The sequence below is a fragment of the Phoca vitulina genome, unplaced genomic scaffold (genome assembly GCF_004348235.1).
Source record: "Phoca vitulina isolate PV1807 unplaced genomic scaffold, GSC_HSeal_1.0 scaffold69, whole genome shotgun sequence".
Taxonomy (NCBI): domain Eukaryota; kingdom Metazoa; phylum Chordata; class Mammalia; order Carnivora; family Phocidae; genus Phoca; species Phoca vitulina.
The window spans coordinates 3,759,904-3,787,337 of NW_022589772.1; the positions used below are offsets into that span (position 1 = coordinate 3,759,904).

Below are 27,434 nucleotides of genomic sequence, written 5' to 3' on the forward strand. Positions count from 1 at the left end.
ATGGGTATATACATTCCCATTGCATTCCTTTTTAATAGCTGCATGGTATTCTCTAGTATGGATATATTGTAGTTTATGAAATAGTTCTCTATTGGTGGATAGTTAGGTTGCCTCCAATTTTTGCAGTTACGTACAATACTGTAATAAGCATCTTTGTATGTATATCATTAGATTCTTAGAGGTATAATTACTGGGTCATTGATTACATATATTTTCTGTTTTGATACATTCTGCCAATTGTTCCATCCCTAAAAGGCTTTATAAATGTTTACTCCCATCCACAGTGTTTAGGAGTGCAGTTTTCTTATATTTTCTGCAACACTTTCATCAGTCTTTTAGATTTTTACTAGTCTGATGGATAAAAATAATATATAATTGCTGCTTTAATTTGCATTGCCCTGAGACTATAGAGATTGAGTGAGTGAGAATTTTGGCCATTTTAAATTAATTAGTTAATTAGTTGCCTGTTTATTTACTTTGCCCATTTTCCTATTGGATTCTTTGTTCTTTTTAAAAAACACTGATATGGGGTGACTGGGTGGCTCAGTCGGTTAAGCGTCTGCCTTCAGCTCAAGTCATGATCCCAGGGTGCTGGGATCGAACCCCGCATCGGACTCCGTGCTCAGCAGGGAGCCTGCTTCTCCCTCTCCCTTGCCTGCCTGTCTGCCTACTTGTGATCTCTCTCTCTCTCTCTCTGTCAAATAAATAAATAAAATCTTTAAAAAAATAAAACAATAAAAATAAAAAACATTGATATGATATATTTTAGAAGGTAATCCTTTGTTGAATATGTGGCCAGTATTCTCTGTCTTATAACTTGTATTTATTTATTTGATTTATTTACCTCTTCTTTTTTGTAAAATGTTAAATTAAAAGCCTTTAATTTTGGCATAATCAAATTTATTACTCTTTTACTTTGTGGCTTCTGTGTTTTAGATCTTGTTGAAGAAGGCCTTCCTTACCTGAAGATCATCAAAGCATTCTTCTCTATTTCTTCAAACATTCTTATTGTTTTTTCCTTTTATGCTCATCTCTATTTTTTGTGTTTTTTGTGAGCTACAGGGAAGTGTCTACCGTTTTTCAAAAGAGATAGGCAAGGTCTCATCCCAATTTATAAAATAATTAAATTCTTTCTCCACTGATTAGAAGTGTCATTTTGACTCTCAATTCATCTATGATCTCTGTTCCATGGATTTATTTCTGCCTGTTCCTGGCATAATACTACCCTGTTTTAAATACTATAGTTTATTTTGATGTCTGATATTGTAAATCTCCACTGGGCCCTTTTTTCCCCAAGATATCATGCCCTATTTTTATACATTTTGTCTTCATATGAACTTTTTAGAAACAGATTGTCAATTTTCATTAAAGTGCTACTGAGATTTTTATTTGGACTGTCTTGAATTGTATATCTAAGTTTAAGGAGAAATGACATCTTTAAAATATTTTGAAAATGAAAATATCTTTTATTTTCTTCAATAAAGACTTGTATAGTTTTCACCAACTAGGTCTAAGACATTTTTAATAGATTTACTTCTAGATATCTTATAATTTTTCTTGCTCTTGTGAATAGAATATTTTTCCTCTAAATTTTTTAATAATTGACTATTGCTGCAGTATAAGAAAACTGTTATTTTGTATGTTGATCTGGTACGTGGCCATCTTGCTAAACTATCTTATTGGAGCACATGGATTTTTGTTCGTTTTCTGCAATTTTCTGAGTAGATAATCATCCAGTATGAGAATAGCAATGATTTAGCTCTGCACAGTGGCAGTATTGTGGCCAATGAGGTTTATCCGAGGCACAATTATTGCTCATTGAAAATAGTGATAATTTTTCCTTCTATTTTGCAAAATTTATACCTCATTTTTTGTTCTTACTGCAAGCTCATTACTTTGTAAGGCTATGTGTTTAAAAGTTCAATCCTATGGTGAGTCAAAATCTGTTTTGAAATTCTTTTTGTCCAGCAGTTCCAGCTCAGTGTTCTAGAGCTAAACAGAATAAGGCAAATCATTCTTCTGCAGGATAAGCCTTCAAATATTTAAATTTGTTTATCGTGTCCCCCACATCTTCTGTTTTCCAGGATAAGCACCTCTATTATCTTCAATATATATGCTTTTCCCATCCTGAGTCATCTTTCTCCAAATGCATTCTGTTTTGTTGATGTCCCTCTCAAAACATGGTGCCCAGAGTGGAAGAGAGTTCAGATATTGTTTGACCATTGCCCAGTACATATAGAGAAACTAATTTTACGAAGTTGCACACAACACTCCCCTCAATGTCCTGTAAGATTACAATGTTAGAGCTACATGGCTTTAACATATTATTTTTTTGCAATGGAATTCTTTTTTTTTTTTTTTATTTGAGAGAGAGCACGAGCAGGGGAAGAGGCAGAGGGAAAAGCAGACTCCCTGCTGAGCAGGGAGCCCAACATGGGGCTCAATCCCAGGTCCCCGAGATCATGACCTGAGCCAAAGGCAGATGCTTGATGGACTGAGCCACCCAGGCGCCCCTGCAATGGAATTCTTTTGCAAATGAAATCTTAGCCAGAATCCCAATTCTTAAAACACTTAAGAATGGAGTTTCTCTTGTTGAAATGAAAGGAGGGTGGGAGGTTACAGAACCTTCATGTCAACTTCCTTCTTGTTCCCCAAGGTAGCCCAAGAAGCATCCCAAGGATCTGAAGAGCGTAGTTTGAAAACCATGAATTGAGTCCAATCTCTTCAGAGAACAATGTGGCCCAAAGAGGCAAAGTGACTTACTGAGGTCACATGGTGACTTAGCGAGATAGATAGAACTAAACTTGGGTCTCTTAACTCCCATTCCAGAGATCTTTTCACTGTGTCATTCTATTCCTCACTATTAACTCTCACACATTAATGACTCATATTAGCCTTGGGATCAACTAAAATCCTAAGGCTGCTGTTAATATCCATCTTGCTCCATCATATACAGTTGATTTTTGGAAATCTAAATGTGGAACTTTACATTTATTAAGTACATTAAATATAATCTCTCCTGGAACTCAAAGGAACATTAGAAATCTTTGCTTTTGGCCCATAAGTCCTGCCCTTTAAAAAACTTTTTAAAACTTTTTTTTTTCTTTTAAGATTTTGTTTTCAAGTAATCTCTATACCCAACATGGCACTTGAGCTCACAACTCCAGATCAAGAGTCGCATACTCCACTGACTGAGCCAGCCAGGTGCCCCAGAAAACTTTCTGAAATCTTGATTCTGTCATTTAACATCAATCGCTTTCTTTTGGCAGGGCTATTCAAGTAAAGCTACAATTCATTACACTGACATTAAACCCCCAGTTCTTCAATTTGCAACAAATGTATAATCAAGACCTAACTTCAAAAACTTCAGACTGATATTTTATGGCATTTCTGTTCCTTTACCTGGAGAACTCCTACTCATCTATTGAGACCCATTTCTTTCTTTTTTTTTTTTTTTTTGACCCCCTTTTCTTTTTTTTTTTTTTTTTTAAGATTTTATTTATTTGACAGAGAGAGACACAGCGAGAGAGGGAACACAAGCAGGGGGAGTGGGAGAGGGAGAAGCAGGCTCCCCGCTGAGCAGAGACCCCCGACGTGGGGCTCGGTCCCAGGACCCTGAGATCATGATCTGAGCCGAAGGCAGAAGCTTAACGACTGAGCCACCCAGGTGCCCCTTGAGACCCATTTCTAATGTCACCTCCTCTGTGAAGTGTTGCTATGCCCTCATTCTTCCTCCTTGAAGCAGAATTGATGGGTCCCATGTCTATAATATACTAGAATTTTAATGACTAACATACTTTACTATTTTATGAATTCCTAAAAGGGTCTTATGTATTTTCTGCATCTCCAGACTGTGAGCCTGGGATGGCAGGTGGACTAAGGTGACTGCCTACTGAGAAGGAGTGCACATCGGGGAGGAACTCAGCGCTAGCGTGTTGTGAGGGGTTATGATTTCTGCCATGGGCTCAGGAAGGAAGTATTTTGCCAACCCTGGCCCAGGGCATAGTCAGTACACAAAACATGTTTTTTAAACTATATTTTTATATCCCCCACAGATGTCTAGAAGTTTTATCAAAAGAAAAGGTAGCTGGGCATGGCTTGTGCTGACCCTTATTTGTGTCTAGTGATCCTAATTTTGCTTGAGTGCTCACAAACAGTATTCTAATAGCCCTTTTGCAGTATTTTTGTGGGTATCAGCATCAAGTTAATTATTCGTTTATATTTTCTGAGATATACTTCTTTCCCTTTTCAAAAAGTAGGACAACATTTCCTTGTCTTTAGCCTTCTGGCGCCTCTTCCATTTTCCAAGAACTTTCCAGGTGGTGGTGACTCATTTAGAGAAAATGGCCCCATTCACTCGGACCTTTCAACAGCATTGTTTGTCATGGTCAGGGGCCATGACTAGGAGAGCTGTTTCTTGGAAAAAGTATATTTGAATTGGGCAAATCAGAGGCTGAAGTCAGGATGGCCAATAAATGTGTTATTGACAGAGGCCTGGCCTAGAAAGACAGCCAAGTCTAGGGAGGCAGTTTTCTCTGAACCATGGCCCAGCAAGCATTTCAGATGGCTCTCCCTGTCTCTCTTCCCTTCCCCTTCTCTTGGCTCCATGTTCTCCGCTTGCTGTAGTTTGTCCACTCTGAGCTGAATTTGGATGGCTAAAGCATAACCTCAGCACAAAAATGACCAGAAGAATGCACATCTGCCCTTGAGTTCCGGATGAGGGCCTAGGTCAGTAACTGTTAATGACAGAGATAATAAGCAAAACAGGAAACTATTTCAAGAAATTGAAGATATTAGGTTAATAACAGATGTACTTCAGGCTGTATGTATCTGAAAAAGAGAGGAGATCAGCTATGGAGACACACACAAATACAGTAAATGGCGATTCGTTGGAATGCTAAAAGAAATAAATGTTCTGTGAACCTACTAGATGCCCAATCCTGTGCTAGCCTGGGAGGGTGCAAAGACACCTAAAGATGTTGCAATAATTAATTAAACTGATTTTTAATTTAACCGATTAATAAATAATTAAACCGATTTTTCTACCTTGATAGGGGAATAACAAAGAGCCAGGGTCTGATGTTTAGTTTTTTTTTTTTTTTTTCCTTCACACTTCTGCTTGAACAAAATTTGGAACCAAAGTATAAGTGAATTTTTGAAAAGGCTAACCTTCAGTGACCGGAAAATGAAATTCATCCATACGCTCTGTTTCAACCATGTATTAAATGACCCTGGATCTACTGTAAATGTGGAGAAAATGAGATTCAAGTGATCGTAGCTTGTCTCCCGCACTCCATGCGGAGCTTGCTTTGTGGAAGCTGCAACAAGCCTGGTCTTCGTTGGGACTGGGAAATGTCACCATGCAGGTTCAGTCCAGCTAAGGTTCTTGTCTCCTCGATGCCGATCTTACCACTCATTTGGGTAAGAGGCACAGTGAGAGTGGGCCCTCAGCCCTCCAAGGGGTTGTCCTGTTGCTGTAAACCATTGAAAGCCTGACTCCTGATCCCAGCAGCCCATGCAAGGGACGAATGTAAACGGGGGCTGCTTTGCTCTCAGTGGAAAGGTTTGAGTTGAGCTTCTTCCAGGCGATCACACTGGCTGCCATTTTATACAGTCTATTTCTGTCTTCCTGTACACATCCCTCAATTTGCATTCCTGCTTAAACTTGCCACTAGTCCTGCCTCTCTGTGTGGGAGGCGGAATGGATTTGAAGAGGGAAAAAAGAAAGGCCTTTTTGTGAGGAGGGGGAGAATACAGAACTTGCACTAGCCGTTCCTCCTGGGTGTCTTCAGAGAAGCATTTTGTCTCCCGGCCTCCTTGAGGGTTGTCACAGAAGCTCTCTTTCTCACAGGAATCATCCTACCTTCTTTGTGTATTTGACTTTTAGTTGCGTTTGAACGAATCTGGCTCATTAAACATGGTGATGGGCATAATGGGAATGTGAACTAAAAGAAAGTGGAAATGGAACATTAGAGATGGTTTGCATGAAGAGAGTGATTTGAAGGGGCCATCAAAGGCTCTCAGATATCCTTTACCAAATGCTAAGGGATGAGAGATGTCTACTATTAGAGCTTTATTCCTTAGCGTTCAGTTATAGTCCTCTCTAGGCATTACCTACAACCCTGGGCAGGATGCAGATTAAGCTATGAATACTCTAGCATCTAGAAATTAGTCTTCAGAAATGTGCAATCAACTCATCCTTTCCCAGCAACCAGTTGGACTGGTTGCCAATATATTGGACTTGGATTATTTCCCCCATTCTTAAGGGAAACTAATTTAATTGTGTAAGTTTTCAGTCTTAACAGGCTTAAAACACAATTGCTATGAGTCAAAACTTGGAACCGTGAGGCAGTTGAGATGATTGTATAAACAAGGTCCCAAAGTCAACGTTTCAGACCATTACATGTAGGTCAGAGGCAAGAAGAGATTTAAATTGTGACAGAAGGAACTCAACCAAGGAATTTCCACCAGACTGACAGCTCCTCGAGGACAAGAGCTGTGTCTTATTCTTTGTTACCTAAACGGTTACCATGGTGGCTAAATTCTCATAAGCACTCAGTGATGCTATTCAACAAGCGATTGAATTCAGAAGAACTTTTTGGCCTAAAAGATCACTTCTGGAATGCATTACTAAATCATGTTAGGGAGTCCTTTGTTGCAAAGATTTTATAAAAGGAGATAGGTACAGCTATGCCCAGAATGTGGAAATAAAGTGCTCTGCAGGGGCAGAGAAAGTGGATTTTCCTTCTAGTCCTTGGGTGCTGTAAAACAGGACGAAGATAGTTCACAGAAGATTCTCTGTCTCTCTCTCTTTATCTCTCTCTCTGCTTCTGTCTGTCTGTCTCTCTCCTGCCCCTGTGTGTCTCTACCTCTTTGTCTCTGTCTCTCCTTTGTCAAAACCTGATTTCCCCTACCAGCTTTGTTTGGTCCCTCCTTATCCACATTCATTTCCCCTTAAGTCACACACCTTCTGCAAAATAATTATAATAATTTGCATTCATAGAACATTAATGCTTTTCAAGGCACTTTCATATGCACTATCTTTTTGTTCCAAATTGGAAAAAAAAGAAAACTACAGTTATAGTATATCAGTTCCATTTTTTTAGATGAGGAATAAAGTGTGAGTGACTTGCCCATGATCACATAGCAACATGTGACTGAACCAGGACTAGGAGCCAGTCCTTTGCACAAATATCACCCTGAGTCTCAAAAATCAGAAAAAAAGAGTTTGTTAGGAATACAGCAGTTACTCCTACTTGCCTTCATGGTTATAATCCTCATATTTTGTGTTGTTGTTTCAAATTCCTTTTTTGTACTCCTTCCTAAATGTATGAGGCTAACACTTGAGAAAGGGCCAAATCAGACATTATTTCAACCGTGGGGTCTCAGTTTATCCTCAGCGCTTTTTTTTTTTTTTCTTCTTCAAACATGAAGTACATGCTTGACGAGATTTAAGACAACATTGTGGAACGCCTGGGTGTCTCAGTCGTTAAGCATCTGTCTTCAGCTCAGGTCATGATCCCGGGGTCCTGGGATCGAGCCCCGAGTCGGGTTCCCTGCTCAGCAGGGAGTCTGCTTCTCCCTCTCCCTCTGCCCCTGCTTGTGTTCCCTCTCTCTCTGTGTCTCCCTCTGTGAAATAAATAAATAAAATCTTTAAAAAAAAAAGACAACATTGTGTAGGACATCTTTCTGTCTCTCCTTAAGCCAGCTGACACAGAAGTCTTCTGAAATGTGCTGCATCAGAAAGCATCTTCTCGGTCTTTCTCTTACAACTTTGACAGTCACAGAAGAAGTACCTCTTGTACTAGTTGATATTTCATTGAGTCTTTTCCTTCCTGGGGCAGGCAACTTTCTCACACAGATTCAAGAGGCAACAGGTCTAGGGTAATTACCAGCCCAAACCCCATTTGGTGTCCCAGAATGGAATGAGTAAAACAGTGTTGTACTGAGTACTGAAACCATGGATGAAGTTGGACCTCAGAGCCTGGGAAAGATGCCAGGACTAGAAGAGCCAAGGGCTTTGCAAAAACCAGAGGTCTAGGAAGGCTGTGAGTCATTAACCAGACAAGCAGTTAGGAACTAGGAAATAAGCTTCTTAGCGGGGTTAAAGTAAGGCCAAGGGTCAAAAACTCAATAGCGATGGACAATAGTAACAACAACAAACCACCCTGGGAAATGAGATGAATTCTGCCTTAGCCCAATAGCCTGCTGACATTGAACTGGCTCTGGAGAGTTGCTAGCCTACCATCCATAGGTGGAAGCAAGGAGGCCATCTTTACAGCTGGGGAGTGGAGAGGGTTGTGGTTGTAGCATGGGTAACATCTTGACAGTTGAGAGATGCCCTAGAGCAGGGTTTCTCCAGCCTGGCACTATTAATGTTTTGGTCCAGATTGTTCTTTAGTTCTTTGTTGTGTGGCTCTGTTCTGTGCATTGTAGGTCATTTAGCAGCATCTCTGGCCTCTACCCACTAGATGTCAGTAGCACCCCCACCCCCAGGTTGTGACAACCCAAAATGTCTCCAGATATTGCCCAATGTCTTTGGGGGAGTTAGATGGAGGCAAATGACCCTGGGCTGAGAACTACTCTAGAATCTATGGATCGTGAAAGCTCATTGGCTTTGAACCTTGTAGGATTCACTGGCTTCTAATTATCTTTAGAACAAGGAGTTTAAGGTTGCAGGCAGAGACATCTGCAATCCCATCCTTCCCAAATGTCCTTTCACATCTAGTGCCTGACTCATCTCTTCCATTAAGCACTATGCAGTTCCTAAGAACACTGAACCCTCAGAATTTTCCTCTAGTCCTACTTAATTGCAAACTCAAGGGTAGACCAGCTCCTGGTTTTCCTTCTTGGTTTACATGCAAATTGGGACAAGTTTGAAAACACGTTTTTATTTTTTGCAATGGAGTTTGAAAAGACATGGTAAGTTTCTGTTTTCTTATTTACCTTGGGCTTTTACTTCTTCATTTCCATTTCTTTCCTACTTTCAAGCTATGACAGCCTCTACAGTGGAAGTCTGTAGCTGATGAGGTAGGATACCCAGAGGCCAGAAACGAAGAAGGAGAGAGGATGTGGGAAGAACTGGGTCTAGGAGTCTCTGCTCTGGAAAACAGTTGCAAAGAATATTGTACCCACTTATTTATCTTCCAACTCAGCCTGTTTTCGTACCACTGCATCATACTGACCCTTTCTTCAAAATGTGAGGAAGCAGTCCCTGCAGTTTTGTTCCTCATTGTTGCCCTTGTGGTGGATTTTCACATCTGTCAGTAGTAGGACTCCTATAAAGTCCTGTCGGAGCAACATTGTGGACTGAAACGTGACACAGAAAAGACCACAAGGTATAGTGCAAATGGCCCTAGACTAGGAGTCCAAACCCATGTTCTAGTCTCCATCTTCCTCTTTATCGACATTTGAGCTTGCAAATTCCCTTACCTTAGCTGAAGTTCAGGTTCCTCATGTGTAGACTAAAACTACCCATTTGCCTACATGGTAAGTCCACGGCTCAGATGAGCCAATAAGGTGAAAGCAGCATGAAACATGTAAAGGCTTTTACACATGCAAAATGGTATCATTATCGCTTAATTGCAGTTCACACCTTTTCAGTTATTCTTGCCCAGATGTCACAGGGCCTGCTGGGTGGATGTCACATTCAAGGCCATGGTAACAGTTCCTTTCTCTTGCCTGCAATGACAGACCTGCTCTCCAGGCCTTCCTCTTCAGATTTACTCTCTACTTTCTACCCTACGCCGCCCTGCTCCCTGTCAACAGGCTCCCTCGTCTTCTGGATTCTGGTTGTGTTTAGCCCATGGGGAACCCTGGCAGAGAGGAGAAAAGTAAGGTTAGGCTGTTTATTCCCTGGCCCCCTGCCTGGAAAGTTGCTGGGCGTCTTTTGACTGAAGGTCACAGCTCCGATCAGGGAGCTCTTTTCATATCATTTTCATGCTCTCTCCTTCCTCTAGGTTCTGGTAACTGCTCCCTCCCCTCTCTCTTTCAGGAATAAGGGTGATAGGGGACCCCACTATTACTAGTCCTGGGACACTGCAGTATCCCCTGTGCCTTCTTTGTACCCTGCCCATACTTTTGTAAGCAATCCCCTTCGTTAAACTACTCAGTTTGAGTGTGTCGTGGGTTTCTTACTGGGACCCCGACTGGTACACCCAACCAAATCTCTTTCTTTTCTTCTCTCCTGATCTTTTTTTAGTACTAAAATCTAGTCTCATAAAGGGGGAATGCAGTAGGTTTATGGCCGTTAGCATTCTGTGCAGCCATGTTGAGAATCACCTCCTAAGTCATCAGCTCAGAACATCTGAAATTGAGCTGTATGTTCCTCACCAATGCTCTTTGTCCTTTCCCCAACCAATCATTGAGGCACATTTAGAGGCCATGACTCTTGCGCCTACTCTCTCCCACAAAGGTCATATCCTTGCTAAATTCCAGCATCCTGGGAGACAACCATCAGATGCACACTCCAGTCTCTGGTTTGCTGTAAATCAGTTTGCACCCCTTTGCTTCCCTTGGACTCAGTTTGCAGAGAATGAGCTTACATCCTTTTGCTTCCCTTGGACTGGAGTCTCAGGAAGCCTGGGAAGGGGGGTACAGTTAAGCCTCTGGGATTCCACCACAGCTGCCAGCATTCTGGCCCTGGTGTCTCTGCTCATTAACTGTGTCCAACTTGGAATGTTTCAGAGACTGTCAGAGCTAGAAGAGACCTCGGAAATCAACTACTCCAGAGGTTCTTAACTTAGGATCTATAGATGGGCTTCAGGGAAATATTTAAGCCCTGAAATGATATGAAAAATAAGCTATCTATCTACACATATGCATTTTTTCTGAGAAGCTCCATAGCTTTCATCAAATTCTCAAAAGGGCTTGTGACACAAAAAAGTCACAGACCTCAAAAGGCTCCAGACCAGCACCCTCACCTTACAGCAGGGGAAACTGAGACCCAGAGAGAAAGCAACTTATCTGATTCCACAGTGAGTCAAAGGCAAGAATTAACCCAGAATCTAGAAAGACATTAACTTCCTTTTTGAAACAAACCTTTCCTTCCTCTACTGAATTCGAAAGCCATATTCCCACTATACTTTGTGCATAGCAGACAGCAGATAACTCGTTAAATGCAACTGATAACGGCAATGGGCCCTCCAAGTACACTCTCTTATTTTAATTGACCCTGCTGAACAGAATCTGGAGTTGTGTGGGGCTCAGAGCCAACCTTAGAGCTTAGTGGTGCCAAGGGATCAAGCAGGGTTTTTCCACCCCAGTTCTCGCTGATGAATGGAGTTCTGTCTCGTCCCTGTTTCTCTGAGCCAACTTGTCCCCAGGGCCCTGTGGAAGGGCAGGTGTCGGTCCTGGGCATGGACTCAGCAGCCCAACTCCAGCGCCTCTGCAGCTGTTCTCATCCCTGCGGGGCCCCCAGTGGGACCTGACACAGAGACTCTTGGAAAATGGCAAAGAAAAGCTAAGGAAAAAACACCCTTGAGCATTGAGGGGTTGCCAGGCTTCCAGGGGAGCTGGCACTGCCTAGCTCAGGTTATTAAATCACAACCAGCTTCTGGTAAAATAGGGTGGAAAGCCTTGCTCCTTCCCATCTCCCCTTCTATGCTCTTCTTTCCCAGGGCATAGATATTTTCATACTACCCAGAGTGCCCTACTGGATTTCCTTACCCAGGTCTCGCCACCTAGGAAATAAGTGCCTTTGCTGTGTAACTTAGGTATCCGGTGTGTCAGAGTGAAAGAAGAAGTCTTGAGTTCTAGTATCAGCTCTGTAACTAACTAGCACTGTGGTCTTGCACAAGTCACTTAACTTTGATGGGCTTTCACTCTTCGTTCATTAAAAAAAAAAAAAGAAGGGCTAATGAACCAAATGAGGTAATGGAGGTGAGATCACTTGACAAATGCAAAACAATGAAAGGTCATTATGACCTTTGGCCGTTCAGAGATAAATCGTTTTAAAGGCAGAAAGAATAATCTGGAGGGCTGATATAGCCCAGCTGAGATGTAGATTTCAGTTTTGTGGGGGAAATTCTAGAATGAAGGTGGAAGGAGAGTCACTGTTGGCTATGCAAAATCCATTGACAGAAACTCGATCTATTCCTGAAGTTTCGCGTGCTACTTTACATCCCAGAGACCTATGAGAAGAGCTTCTAAGGACCAGTCACTCTTCACCAGGCAAGGAAAAAGAAAAGCCCAGTCAGGTCTAGTGCTGGAGGATCAGAGGGAGTTAGCCTCACTGTGACTTGCCATAGAAATAGGTAGACCAGCTTGCAGAGGGGCATAGAATTCCCTGAGGGTGGCACAAGATAGTGGGAACAGAATATCCATCTTTCCCACTGCAAGCAGCCAGTCAATACTGTTTCCTAAGGCCCTAAGGATGGGTCACACACTAAAGCTAAGCACCCTGAGGCAAGACGAAGGGAATCAGAGACATGGTCAGTGCCTTCAAGAAGTGGATGCTTTGATGGACAAAAGTGAGACAGGACAAAACCCATAGGGCAACTAAGGTGCTTAAGAAACGGTCTTTAGTGGGTGAGCAGCTTGACACTGCATTGTTTTATACGAATAACTAGAAAGCCGATAGATCCAGAACTTAGTAAAGAGGTCAATCTTCATCTCTTATGATTTTGTCTAACATGCGGTGTAGAGGACAGGGATCACTAGCGGTCTAGAATAACCTTGTCATACTGGAATAGCCTTAATTAGGAAACTAAAATTTAATTATTAGGATCCTTAGACTCTTGCTATTATTGATGATAATATTTTTTTTAAATGTTTGACTTTTTACACTGGAATTTAGTGGAGATGCAGTGGTGAACAAGACAGAAGCGGGCTCTATTGTTTTGGAGCTTCCGTGGTGGCGGTGGTTCTAGTTTAGATCAGGAGATAAGGACACCCTCTCCAAATAGATGAAGGTTGACTTCTGCCTCTGCAATATGGCAGACCAAGTATTCTAAAAAGCCTCCCTGTTACAGTGCAACTAAATCCTGGATAAATTATAACAAACTGTAACTATAAATGGCTCTGGGGCGCCTGGGGGGCTCAGTCGTTAAGCGTCCGCCTTCGGCTCGGGTCGTGATCCCGGGGTCCTGGGATCAAGCCCCACATCGGCCTCCCTGCTCAGCAGGAAGCCTGCTTCTCCCTCTCCCACTCCCCCTACTTGTGGTCCCTCTCTCGCTGTGTCTCTCTGTCAAATAAATAAATAAAATCTAAAAAAAAAAACAGTTATAAACGGCTCTGTTGATATATAATTCACATACTATAAAATTGATCCATTTAAAGTGTATAATTCAATGATTTTTTGGTATATTACTAAGGGTTTTAATTGTAGTAAAATACGTACTATAAAGATTCGTCATTTTAACCATTTCGTGTGTGCAATTCAGTGGCACGAATTACACTCACTGTGTTGTTCAACAATCACTACTATCTAGTTCAAGAACTTTTTCATCACCCTAGACAGAAATTATGTAAGTATGAAGCAATAACTGCTCAATCCCCCTCTCCCCTAGCCTCTGGGAACCTCTAATCTACTTTGCATCTCAATGATTTTGTCTATTCTAGATTATTTCATATAAGTAGAAGCATATAGTGTTTGTCCTTTGGTGTCTGGTTTATTTCATTTGGCATAATGTTTGCAAGGTCCAGGCTGCATGTATCAGAGCCACATTCCTTTTGTGGTTGGATTGTATGAGTACAGTGTGATTCCTTTGTATGTGTTTTGTTTACCCATCCTTCCATTGATGGACACTTGGATTGTTTCTACCTTTGGGCTATTGTAAATAATGCTCTAATGAACACGGCATACAAGGACCTATTAGAGTCACTGCTTTCAATTCTTTTTTGTATATACCTAGAAGTGGAAGTGCTGGGTCTGATGTTGTGATAATGTTTTTTATAAGAAATATATATATTTGGTCTTTGTCCTTTTCCTGTCAAAGAGCTCCTAAAACTTATCTTGGAATATCCTAAGGGATGAGTGACGAAGGTGTTCTTTGTTATGTTAATGAGGAGACTTTGGAAACTGCCTAAGGATGTGGGCTGGTTGCCAAGAGAATCAACCAGGTGATTAGTAGTGGAACTTTCAGTCCCACCCCCAGACCTCTGGAGAGGGGAGAGGGGCTGGATATTGAATGGATCATGAATAGCCAATGATATAATCGATCATGCCTATGTAAAGATGCCTCCATAAAAAAACAAAAAAGAGAGTGTTGGGAGAGCTTCTCGGTTGGTGAACACATGGAGATGCAGGGAGAGACGCACACTCAAAAGGCTTGGAAGCTCTGTGTCCTTTACCCATACCTTGCCCTAGGCGTCTCTAAAGAAGTGCAAGCTAATAAGAGAAAGACAAAATATTCAGTCCTCTGGCTATCGTTATCTATAATAGATAAACTAAAAGTAAAAGACAATAGTGTGTCAGGCCAAATGCAGATTTCAGTGAGTCTGAGCTTGGGCCACTAGCCTCAAAGCTGCTCCCGCCCGTGCAAGGTAAAAATTGTGAAGGGGTGACAGAAAGTCCCTTTAAGACCTCTGGTCACCCGAACCATGAGAGACTATGGACTCTGAAAAACAAACTGAGGGTTCTAGAGGGGAGGGGGGTGGGAGGATGGGTTAGCCCGGCGATGGGTATTAAAGAGGGCGCATTCTGCATGGAGCACTGGGTGTTATATGCAAACAATGAATCCTGGAACACTACATCAAAAACTAATGATGTAATGTATGCTGATTAACATAACATAAAAAAAAAAGACCTCTGGTCACCAAGAGGGTAGTCAACGTGGAGGAAGGGCAAAACCAAGAAACTACTGGAACCAAGGAGTGTAGTGTGAAGGAATTGTTTCATTTTGTGGATCAGTATCATCAACTTCCTGAGGAGCTTTTATTGAAATTGATTATGAGAGTGACTAATTTAGGGGCTGTGTCTTTGAGTGTGAATGCTGCAGAGTGGAAGAGCCTTCCCTTGAGTTTGCAACTCAAAGCTTGTTCTAACACAGGCCTGGAGTTCAAATCTACGGTCCTCAAGTCACATGTTCAAAGTTCACATGTCACAGTTCAAAGCACTGCTGAGAAAAGATGGCCCCATGTTGTTAGTGCCTCTTGGCACCTGGCAGAAGCAAATTCACATCTTTTTGGAGGAGAGCATCCCCAACCTAGACCCCTCGGGATTCCCCAAGACTTAGTTCAACCAAATAGGAGCTCACAATGAAAAAATACGTATCTATCAAACATACAAGAAAACAAGTCACCACAAGGGAGAGTTAGCACAAACAAGAGATTTGGATTCCCAAAGACTTCAGATACTAGAATTAATCGGATACAGGACATAAAACAACTCCAGATGGATTGTTTCAAGAAACAAAACATGTAATCAGAATGGGATAAGAAAAAGAGATTATCAGCTATGACCAGGCAAATCTGGGAGAAAAATGAAATAGAATTTAGTGAGTGGGCCAAACAGCAAATTAAACACATCTGAAGAGAGAAAGAGTGAACTGGCAGATCTGAAGATCTTTTTTTTCCAGAATGGAGCACTGAGAAATAAGAAGGTGGAAAACATAAAGGTGAGGTTGAAGCATGAAAGATAGAGTAGGAAGGCCTAACACGTGCCTCATTCAAACATGACCCCTGGAGAAAGATCTAAGGTGTAACAAGGAATAGTGAGCAAATAAACTGGTAAATATGTAGGTAAATCTGAACAATATTAACTGTGAAGTAAAAGAGTAATGACTAATTTGTGGGGTGAAATAAAAGAACTAAGAGTCTAAGCAGCAATAGCATGTAAGTTGAGGGTCGCAAGGGCTTAAATATGTGATTCTTTAGATTTGATTGTCAAGAGGCAGCTTGCCCTGTGACCATCCCAGAAGATACTCGACCCTCCAGGTAGGGGGAGCTTCCAAAGTGAAGGCCCAGAGGCAGGAAAGGTCTTGATGTGTTTGAGTGGCAGAAAGTAGGCAGTCAGACTGGAGCCGGCTAGCATGTGTAGTATAAAAGTAGCGCTAAGGTCAAAAGGTTGGTGTTTATTCTCTCTATGATGGGCAGGCTGAAGGATTTTAAACAGAGGAGTGATATGACTGATTAAAATCGTGAAGTACTGTCGTGGTCACAATACGGAGGGCCATATGAGTATATGTGTAGGGGGTGGGGGGGGGGTGTGCTGCCAAGATAGCGGGTATGAGGCTACTGTACTAGATCTTGAACTAGGCCAGTGACAACAGGAAGGGGGAAATGTAACCACTAGTAACAAATGACTTCTAAGTTTTTGGTTTTGGCAACTGGAGGAATTGTGGTACCATTTAGAGGAGGGGGAGAAATGAGTTTAGTCTTGGACAGATTTAAATTTGGGATGCCCATTCCTCCATCTTGGTTAAGTGGAGCTATCAAGCAGGCAGCTGAACATGAATCTTGAGTTCAGTGATAAGAAGGGCCTAGAGATATTAATGTGTGAGTCATTGGTATATCGATAGTATGTAAAGCCTTGGGGGGCTGGACATGATCACCCAGTAAATAAATGGAAATGAAGAAGAGAGGGGAGAAAAAGGGGGAAAAAAAGATGAGACGAGATCTGAGCACTGAGCACTGAGGCTTTCAAAAATGGAGTAGTCTAGGTGATAGACATTGGAGAGGGTATGTGCTATGATGAGTGCTGTGAATTGTGTAAGACTGATGAATCACAGACCTGTAACAAATAATACATTATATGTTAAAAAAAAAAGAAGATAGCAGGAAGGGAAAAATGAAGGGGGGTGGAAATCAGAGGGGGAGACAAACCATGAGAGATTATGGGCTCTGAGGGTTCTAGAGGGGAGGGGATTAGGGGGATGGGTTAGCCTGGTGATGGGTATTAAAGAGGGCACGTATTAAATGGAGCACTGGGTGTTATATGCAAACAATGAATCATGGAACACTACATCAAAAACTAATGATGTAATGTATGGTGATTAACATAACATGATAAAATTTAAAAAAAAATGGAGCACTCTGGAAGAAAAAGAGAATCTAGCAAAGGAGGTTGAGGTGGGAGAAAACCCAGATGGCTGTGGGATCCCAGAATCGAAGAGGGGCAAGTATTTAAGGATGAGGACTTGCTCAACTTACGCCCAGTGTTGCTAGGAGTTTGAATAAGATGAATCCAGAGACGAGACCATGGGATTTGACAACATGGAAGTCATTGTTGACCTTGACAAGAGCAACCTTGTGGAGTGAGGGGGATGGAAGCCTGGTTGGATTGGGTCGAGGGGAGAACTGGAATTGTGGAAGAGTACATAAAATACTATAAATGTAGAGGTACTTTGAAAAAAGTAAAAATATTTTACAAATGCAAGTGGCATTGTTATTTTGTCACCAGAGATTTTATGGAAGTTCAAAACATTGAATAAACATACCTATGCCCATAGAGGTCCTGCAGAACCAAGGAGCTGTTTACCCAGGCAAAAATGTTGTCATGAGAAACCACAAGTAAGACTTCAAGATAACTACAGGAAAACAACGTTGATAAGAAAGCCAGGGTGGTCTCAGAAATGTTGTCTCAGCTCACCAAGCCAACCTTGTGCCAACCTCTGGAGCCCAACCAGAATAAGAATGGCGGTAACTTTTAGAAAAAGCTGCATCCGTAATGTTCACTGACTCTTTCATTAATTCATCTTGCAAAGGTTGCCAGCCACTCTTTCCATGCACTGGGCATACTGTTGGCAAGACTGGGAAATCAGTGTGGTTTGTCTTCCTCGCCGCAAGATTCCCTCTTCTTCACCACCCGGGCCACGCCTCTTCCCATAGATGCTCCCTGCCCTTCTCTTCACCCTTCGTCTCACCAGTAGGCAACTGTATGTTTTGTTTGCAAGGCTGGTAGATGGGTCCAAGCACTGGTGCTCTGGAGAGTTAGAATCTCTGGGACCGTAGTTGATGAGATGCGGGTCTTTTTCTCTAGGGCTACCGAGAAAAGACACGTTCCTGCCTTTATGCAGTTACCTGGAATATCCTTTACTCCATCTCCATCAGCTGTATCCCACACATCCCTCAAGACTCAGATTCTTTGGCATCTTCTCCTCTGTCACCTTCTCTCCCGCTTCTCATGATTAGAATTGTTCTCTTTGTCTTCTGTGCTCCCCCCGCCTTTTTTTTTTAAGGAAGAACACTGAGTTAATGGTTCAATGTTAATATGAGTTGATTTTATTGATTTTGTGCTGGCAGTCGATTAATTACAAAGACAGGCATCGTGCTTTTGTGTTCTTGTCCCTGACTTAAAGACTCAGGTGTGACTCATGCAAAAGCTGATGTCAGCAAGACCCTTGATCTCTGAGGATGCTGTAAGTGATATCATAATGATTATTAGATTTACCACTTCTGTTGCCACCTCATGAAGGAAATTTTATCTCAAAAAACTCAGTTGCAAAATTATGCATTTGCCATGTAAGCTAAGGTGGACTTCCTGTTGTGCTACCTCCATGGAATTTTACAAAGCAGGTGTGAGTGTGAGTTTCATTTGGAAATTATTTCTTACACTCCATTCTTCTCCTTCTCTTCTCCTTTCTTCTTTTTTTCCTCCTCCCCTCCTTCTCCTCGTCCTCCTTCTCTACCACATACTCAGTTGCCAGTTACAGTAGTGAATAGGAATCTTCTTGTTCAGGGATGCCTGGGTGGCTCAGTCAGTTGAGCGTCTGCCTTTGGCTCAGGTCATGATCCCAGGGTCCTGGGATCAAGTCCCGCATTGGGCTCCTTGCTCAGTGGGGGGCCTGCTTCTCCTTCTGCCTGCCCTTCTCTCTCTCTCTCACTGACAAATAAATAAATAAAATTTTTAAAAAAGAATCTTCTTGTCCCTAGATTCAAAATATGATCCATAAAGATGCTTTCTTTTTTTCAATCTAGTAGTATGTTCTAATGAATATCAAGTATTGGTTAGGACAAAGGGGGACTCTCCTGTTTTAGGCTCTATGCAAGCCTTTGAATCAGGACTTTAGGAAAAGCATGTTCTCTCAGACAATTGAATTGCTTTGTCCTGAATTGACTCAGGACAACCTGAACACTAGTCTCGACTCTGCCAGGAGCCATCTGTGTATCCTTGGGCCACTTTGACTCTCTGTGTTTTGGGTTCCTCATATTTAAGATGGAGAGCCTTCTATTTCCCCAACTTTGTAACAAAGGCAGGGAGAGCTGTTGTGTCTCAGTATCCAAGGCCTTTGGGAAAGCTGGGTATTCACATGCACAATGTGAACTTGTCTACATTTGGGAGCCAGTAAAATGTAGGGAGGGATCACACAAGAAACCTGATGCTGAACAGCTGGATTGCAAAATGAATGTTTTCGAAGCCAGCCACACCATTGTGAGTTTGTCAGAAGCATCGGGGGCTTTGCCTTTCTTAGAAGCTCCCCAAAGGAGGGGTTATCCAAAGGCTTTTCCCAAAGCCTGGGTGGGGGCAAAAAGGCTTGGGGTTGGAGGAGGGTGGGTCATTGTAACAGCAACCCCCAGAGCAATCTGTGAGGGCTTTGTTGTCCTACAATAGGATATCATGGCGTGTCACTGCAATGACTGCTTTTGAGCTTTTGGTTTTTGTTTTTGGGAAGCAATTTCCACAAGCACCTCCAAAATGAATGTTCTGGTGCCTTTTGGGGGCAGGGTTGATGTTTGAAGTGTTTGCTCAATTCTTTTCATGGCTAGTAGTTGGTTGAGATTTTCTAGTTCTTTTTGAGCCAATCTCCTTATTTACATTTTCCTTTAAAATCATTCATTTCATCTAAATTTTCAAACGAATTAGCATATTTATGCAGAGAAGGACTTCTGAATGCATAATCATTATTCCTTTCTTATTCCTAAATTTGTGTATTTGTGTTACCTTTCAAAACCTTTCAATGCTAGTTTCTGTTGTCTGCCAAGATTAATTTCTTTTTTGTTCCTACTTTTCTGCCTTTGCATATCCTTACAAAGCCTCCTTCTTATTTCCTTTACGTTTGGTTGAGGCAAAAACAGCCCTCGCTAAATTCTCACTATGTGATAAGCGCTCTACCAGGAACCATGGGGAGATACAGAGAGAGATAAACTTGGTTGTTACATTCAGGAAACCTGGGAAGGACGAGGGGAATACTCATGAGAATACAGGCAGGGCTTGAGACAAAGTGCTACATCCTAGAGGCCCCTACCGGAGGGACACCCAAGGATGAGGCTTCCCTAAACCCATGACCAAAATGAAAGTCAGGGCCAGGGCCAACCTCGAACATGGGGACTTGGCAGGGATCTTCAGGGTCAAGGAGGCACCAGGGGGCAAACAATTCAGAGACACACAATGTATCAGAGTTAGGGGCTCCAGATTTGCTTGAGCCAAGGTCCAAGATATCCGTGGGAGTCCTCAGCAGGGTGCAGAGCCATGTAGCCTCTGTCATTGGATTTGCCACCAGGACAATATGGAGGATGCTGATTGAACTAACAGTGCCAGCAGTGACTGCATCATTTGGATGTGGTACTAAGAAGTTCCCACAGCACCTACAGATACTCCTATCCTAGCATTCATGACATGACGTTGAGACGCTACATCCTAGCATTCAAGACACTCTATTGAGTATCTCACTCCATCAGACTGTGAGCCCCCTGAAGTCATGGACTGAGTCTTACACATCTGCGTCTTCCCAGTGCCTGAACTATGCATGAGTGCTTTGTATTACTGCATGGCCCAAAGCACAGGCTTTGGAGTCAGATTGATCTGCTTTTGTTTGGCTTCATTACTCTCCACCTGAGTCATTCACGTATTGTCTCTGGGCCTCAGTTTTCTCATCTGTGAAACAGTGATGACAATAATATCAACCTCTAGAATTTGGGGTGAGAGTAAAATGAGATGAAAGATTTGGAAGTACTTAGCAGAGTGCCTGTGATAGAATAAGCATTCAATTAGTGGTGTAGCTCTCATTGCCATGACGTGATCATGGGATGAATGGGTGAGGGACAAGTGGGCTGAAGAGAGATGTTGGCCTGTTTGATGAGGTCAGGACACAGGGCTGGGAAGAGGTTTAATAGGAGCAACACTGGCAGTCCCCCAAGTCCCCCTCCCTTATCTTGGCATCTCCTGGATGATTGGGAGGCCGAGACAATGGGGATAATATTTAAGCATCTCTCACTTTGTGTTAATCTTGTAATCATCTTGGCTGGGTGGGCGAGGATTGAATAGACCCTGGGGGGGGGTGATGTTATTAATATAAACATTTTTTCAAATGTGAAATATTGCTCTCTGCACCCAGAAAGCTGTTATTAGTTTGTGAGCAGTGTGCCTTTGGAAAGCCATTGCTGGCAGCTTGAATGGGTAGCTTAGAACAATTAGAAGCTTTGAACACTTTCAAGCTAAGGATTGGGATAAGAATGTTCTGACTCTATGGTTTCTCCTGGGATTTCCCTGGTGTGCTGGACTAATTATCAGATGTAATTAGGAAGCTGAGAAGTGGGGAGACTGCAGGGAGCAACATACTTTCCCAGGGACCCTCACTTCTTTGTGCAGAAAATGGGTTAGGGAGACTATCTCTCTGTTGTGGAGAAGCAGCAATGCATAGGGCACTAGAGGGCAGGAAGGATCCTGGGAACATGGCTTTACCAGCAGAGCCTCAAGCCTATGGGGACTCATTGCTCTTGATTAAGTTTTAAGTGGTCAGGACAGTTTCCCCCCTTGTTCTTGAGGGAAGAATGGTATTCTGGGCTACTTCCACGTTCTTGGTCCATTTTTAGCAAAAGTCCAATTTCCTGGGTCCAAATCAATAAGGAACTGGTGCCCTTCTTTCAAAACTCATGAAGATGAAGAGAGGAACTTCCACATCTTGGTCAGCCACAGAGTCTATCTATTGTGGCTGCAGAAGATCTTTCTCATCTGTCTTGGCTTGCACTTTTGGCCCCAGAGTTGGGCTAGGAGCACTATGTCTTTAAAGCTCTGAGAAAAGGTAGCATTTGCAGGGCCATCTGCTTGTGAACTTTTTTTTAAGTTTTTTTTTTAAGATTTTATTTATTTTTTTTGACAGAGAGATAGCACAATTAGGCAGAGAGACAGGCAGAGGGAGAGGGAGAAGCAGGCTCCCCGCTGAGCAGGGAGCCTGACATGGGGCTCGATCCCAGGACCCTGGGATCATGACCCAAGCCGAAGGCAGTCACTTAACCGACTGAGCCACCCAGGCACCCCTGCTTGTGAACTTTTATTCCAAGGCAGAGACATTCCCTTTGGACATGGTCTTGAAGTTCTTCTTCTTCTTTTTTTTTTTTTTAAATGGAGAGAGCGTGAGTGGGGAAGGACAGAGGGAGAGGGAGAGAGAATCTTAAGCAGGCTCCACGCCCAGCACAGAGCCTGACACAAGGCTCAGTCTGATGACCCTGAGATCATGACCTGAGCCAAAACCAAGAATCGGACGCTTAACCGACTGAGCCACGCAGGTGCCCTGGTCTTGAAGTTATTCTTAATGCAATGGAAACAAGATTACCACACATGAAACATAGAAAGACAATGGTATTCCTTTGTATCTTTACTCACTGGGGGCTGTGATGCAGACCATAAGCTTGGTAATTTGAAAAATGGAGATCCCTGGGGGCTGAGGATGATGGCCCAGATGTGAAGCTTTTCCCGCCTGCCAACATGATATTAAGTTTATTGTCACAAGATAATCACATGTCAATCCAATGTCTCTGCTCTCTCCACAGGTAACCTGTCTCCATGATTTCTTTGGTGATGATGATGTGTTTATTGCCTGTGGTCCTGAAAAATTTCGCTATGCTCAGGATGACTTTTCTCTGGATGAAAATGGTAAGCGCAACCACTGGACTTTATTGCTCCATCGTTCACCCTCCTTCTATCCCTTAGGATTTTCATGGGTTCATATGGCCTAGAGAACATCCATGCATGGACCCTCAAGGGCAAATATTGTTAGTCTTTCTCCTGTATGTTTGGATATGTGAGTCACGAAGTGAAAGGTTGACTGAATGTCCCAGATTCCCAGCCTCCAAACTCAATAAAACTCACTCTCTGCCCCAATAGTGACCATATTTCTCGAACTACATATTCTGTCACATGGGCTGACAGGTGCAATCAAACTATAGGAAGGAACATTTGGAGTCAGAACTTGGATATTATATGTATACTTTTTTTTCTAGTCAACATCCTCCAGCGACTTGGCTCATGTTGATGGTTCCATTTTAGAAAGATTTTCCACTGTGTTCTTAGTGTCAAATCTTTCCCCTCTTCCCGCTTTCTGGCCTGCTTCCCCATTCCCCCTGCTTTGTGACTCAAGATTCCAGAGGCTGTTAATCTCAGGAAGGAGGTAAACATCTGCCCACTTCCCTTTGCTTGAATCCAAGTTCCATGTAGAAGTTAATGGTGAATTAGCTCATACAGCGACAAGGTTAGGATATGATCTTGATGCGAAGACACATTCAAAACATCTTTCCCAATTATGAGGGGTAACGTGTGAGAAAAACAAACCAAGTTGTATTAATATAGACTTTACGAACCGCTCGAGTGACAAGAACCCTGACAGAGGTGGCATTTCTGCTGTGTTCACTTTGAGAAGAGACAAATGGCCATAGAATAGCTAAACAAATCCCAGGCTATCTCCAATTTCCTATACCTTCTACATTTCCAGCTCTGGACAGTGATCACTGAAGTTCATCAATCAAAACAAGAAGTTAAATAAACAAAAATGAGCTTTCTGCTTAACTCAGTTTCCCCAAAAAACTCAGTTTACCAGAAAGGATCCCCTAATCTTTCTGGGTAATTGATATTTCAATATATCTTTAGGTAGGAGGTGACAAGGAAGTGTCCAAAGAAAAGACTGCCCTCTACCTAGCCATGTGGTTCCACTTTGAGCATCACGGCACAAGGTTGGAAAACCTACAGTGGAAAGAGCACTAGATTTGGACTTCAGAGACTTGGTTGCTAGTCCTAGTTCTGCTATTTTCTTGCTTTGTGGCCCTAAGCAAGAGGCTTACACTCTTTGTAGCCTCACCAGCAAAGTGAGTATGATAATTCTCCTAATGCGTTAGCACAATCAGTGCCCCCAAATTACCACAGTAGGGATGCTGAGTGACCTGCATAGAAAGGTGCCCCGAGCGTGGCAGACTGAGGTTGAGGCAAGTAGCAGAAACATTTGGCAGACGCCCCTACACACCCAAGAGCTTTCTATAAGCTCTGAGCGACAGAGTCACTGCTGGCTCATTTATTCATTAAACCAGCATTGGGATTTATGATCATGCATTTTGAAAATAAAAAAGAGCTCTACAAATGCGTGATGGCGGCGGCGGCGGCGGTGGTGGTCGTGGTGATAGTGCCTATTTATAAAGTGACATGACTTACAATACATGGCATGTAATGAACAGTAAATGGTAACTCCCTCTTCTTCCTTTAAATTACTCATGAATGTTTCATCTGTGTGGCTGCAGCCTCTGAGCTGTCAATCTCTTCTCCAAGGAAATTAATTAATTATGTCAACAGGTGCTATTCTGAGACGTGGCTGGGGTGCCCACAAATGATCAAGTTGACTATTTAATAACCCACCCAACCTGCTTTTCAACTCCTTCCCTTGTTTCCATAATCCAGGGATTTAAACACCTGGCTTGGCCCAGATGACTTTTGAAAGTTTCTCCCATGCCTCCCCCCCTTCAGAGCCGTCATTCCTACAAACAATGAGGACCACCTTGTAGTCCTGAGCCATTGGGTACTTTGGCCTGTGGTGGTTATTCCAGTTTCCAGAAGTTGGTAACATGCCAAAGGCTCGTTTCTCCCGTGGCTTTACTGAGCTGTCTGTTCTCTTCTCCCAGAGTGCCGAGTCATGAAGGGAAACCCATCGGCCACAGCTGGCCCAAAGGCATCCCCGACTCCTCAGAAGAGTTCAGCTAAGAGCCCCGGCCCTATGCGCCGGAGCAAGTCTCCAGCTGACTCAGGTAACGACCAAGATGGTGAGTGCTCTTCTCCTAACTGTGCACGCTGACTTCACTGACAGAGGCCCACACCCTCTGCATGCAGGGGAATGAGTTCCTCGTGACCACCGCTGTGTCTCCATGACACCAGTTCGCTCAGTTCAGGGACTGAACAGCCAAACTTGTTTGGAGTCATGGAGACACGGCTGCAACCCCTGGTTCTACTCAGACGGACGCAGACCAGAACTCTGGCCTATTTGCCATGCTTGCCGTAATGCTTATTGTCATGTTTGTTCTCATAGTCTTCATCTTCCACGTCATCCAGCAAAAGCGTAGTCAAGGACATAATCAAGTCAAGCATAAACGTGAAATAGAAATCAAAATCGGAAACAAAAATGTAAAAAAAAACTGCCACCCCAAAGTGTCAACATAGTTGATGTGCTTGAGCTTCAAATTTGACTTTGAACTTTTTAGAAGTCAAAACAAAAAGAGAAATGAGATAATTTGCATCATTCCCATAACGAGAAAAAAATATATATAGGCCAGGTTCTGAAAGGAAACACAGAGATTTGTCACACAGGATTTTAATTAGTGGATAGTGAGTGATCAAAAAAAAAAAAAAATGTGGTCTGTGGATCCCTGCCAATGCATGAACTATTTATCAGTCTGTGACAAGATTAGAAACTTGTGCCAAATGCAAATTATGCCACTAAGCAAACATTTACTTCAGCTGACTCTTTTTTCCTAGCACGATTTTTTTGATAAAGGCAGCAGTGTGTTCTTTTAAGTTCTGGTGCAAAAGCTTGCACCCACAGTTTGAGTGACACTGATCTGAAAGGCAGAAGGCCACAGAAGTTCAAGTTTAGAGGCTTAGTAGAGTCAGGCACAGACAGTGTGAGTTCTTCATGGGAAGGAAATTGTACGGTCCAGGAGACTCCCATTCGTCGTCCCGAGGCTCAGGGCTCACCCTGAGAATTCTTCTAGCCTGGGAGTCTGGGAGCTTTGGGGCAGAGAGCACAAACGCTCTTTATCTCTTCTTCAGTTTGAGGCAGCTCGAGCAGCCTGCTGGCTTTGAAATGCTCGTGGCCTAGAAAAACAGCCTGTCCTGCCGGCCTCACACTGCCAGGAGCATGCACATCACCAGCCATATTTTTTTTTCTCGGGCAGAAGGAACTAAAATGGTGAAGAGGCAGCTCGAGCTTTTCATACTTCCATGTCTTTGCTCACCCCATTTCCCTGCACCTGGAATGCCATCCCTTGAGCCTACCACTCCTCTCTGCTTGAAAATGTCTGTTCATCCCTCAACACCTCAAATAGAAATACGTTCATTTTCTGCAATATCATAGCATGTTCTTCCTGTATCTGGGGTAATATTCACCACAGTGTGTTGTAAAGTCTGTATTTACCTGTCTACTTCCCCCACTAAATACTGGGCCCCTCAAGGGCAAGACGTCATGTTCGTTTTGTATCCTCAGTGCTGAGCACAGTGCCTGGGTCCTAGTCGATGCTCAAATAATGTTTGTGAGTGAACAGATGCGTAAGAGCGCCTATTTCACCCAGCGTGGTGCTAGAGACTTAGTTAGCACTTAGGGAATATTTGCTAAAGGAACAAAAGTGCATGTGTTTGGTGATATTTTGGTGAAATGTACAAAACAGCACATGCCTCTATCTAAGCAAATTTATATTGCTCACACTGTGAAGACCTAGGTTTTAACACCTGGGTTAAAAACGAAATTATTTGTACAAATTCCAGGCAGGGCCTTGCAAAAAAAATAATGGACTTTAAACACTTGATCAAGATTCATAAAATCTGGCAATAACTGCTTAGCCAGTCATTTTTTTTTTCAGAAATATCACTGACCATTTCTGGGATTTCTAATCTACATTACTTATCTCTTGCTATGAAGCAAATTACCCCCAAACTTAGTGGCTTAAAACAACAAATATTTATTATTTTATCATTTCTGTGGGTTAGGGATTTTGGATTGCTTAGCTCTGTGGTTCTGTCTGGCTCAGGGTCTCTCATACAGTTGAGGTCAAAGTGTCGGTGGGGGCCGCAGTCATCTGAAGGTTCAGCTGGGACTGGAGGGTCCACTTCCAAGACGGCTGTCAGCAGGATCTTCTCCCAGAGAGTGATTCAGGAGAGTGAACAAGGAAGAAGATGTAGTGTGTTTTTTTATCTAGTTTCCTAAGCCACATACTGTCACTTGGGTTTTAGTCTATTCATCAGAAGCAGTCATTAAGTCCAGTCCACATTCAAGGAAAGAGGAATCAGTCTTCACCTCTTGAGGGGAGGTGGACCTGTTTTTAGACTGCCAAGAATTTGTGGACCTGTTTTTAAACCAGCACATAACCTATTAGTTAAAAATGCTGAGGTGGCAGCAGCTTGAAGTCAATAGATTCTCTGCGGACTGTATCCAGGTGGGTTATCCAGCACATGTGAACCCAACCACCTGTAATTAAACACGGCTTAAACATATGTCAAATTATTGATCACCAGCATGCTAACCACAGAATTTCCCTTCTAGAAACTCTGCACCTCACTAACTCTAAGTTATTAGAGACAAAGAAGG

General features: G+C 42.7%; 1 protein-coding gene and 1 non-coding gene across 7 annotated transcripts in view; both read left to right on the plus strand.

Annotated features, from left to right (window-relative positions):
- The window catches only part of DCX (doublecortin), a 110,249-nt gene that overhangs the window by 52,165 nt on the left and 30,650 nt on the right, over nt 1-27,434 (plus strand). For 4 of the 6 annotated variants that reach the window (XM_032392701.1, XM_032392703.1, XM_032392702.1 and 1 more), the window contains 2 exons: nt 22,651-22,753; nt 24,763-24,900. In XM_032392701.1, coding sequence (XP_032248592.1) covers nt 22,651-22,753; nt 24,763-24,900 — 241 coding nt within the window. The remainder of the gene's footprint in view (nt 1-22,650; nt 22,754-24,762; nt 24,901-27,434) is intronic. The other 2 variants (XM_032392704.1, XM_032392706.1) reach the window with 1 other exon arrangement.
- Nucleotides 1,758-1,902, plus strand: LOC116624719. Its single transcript, XR_004297943.1, has one exon. It is a non-coding gene; the product is annotated as a U4 spliceosomal RNA (small nuclear RNA).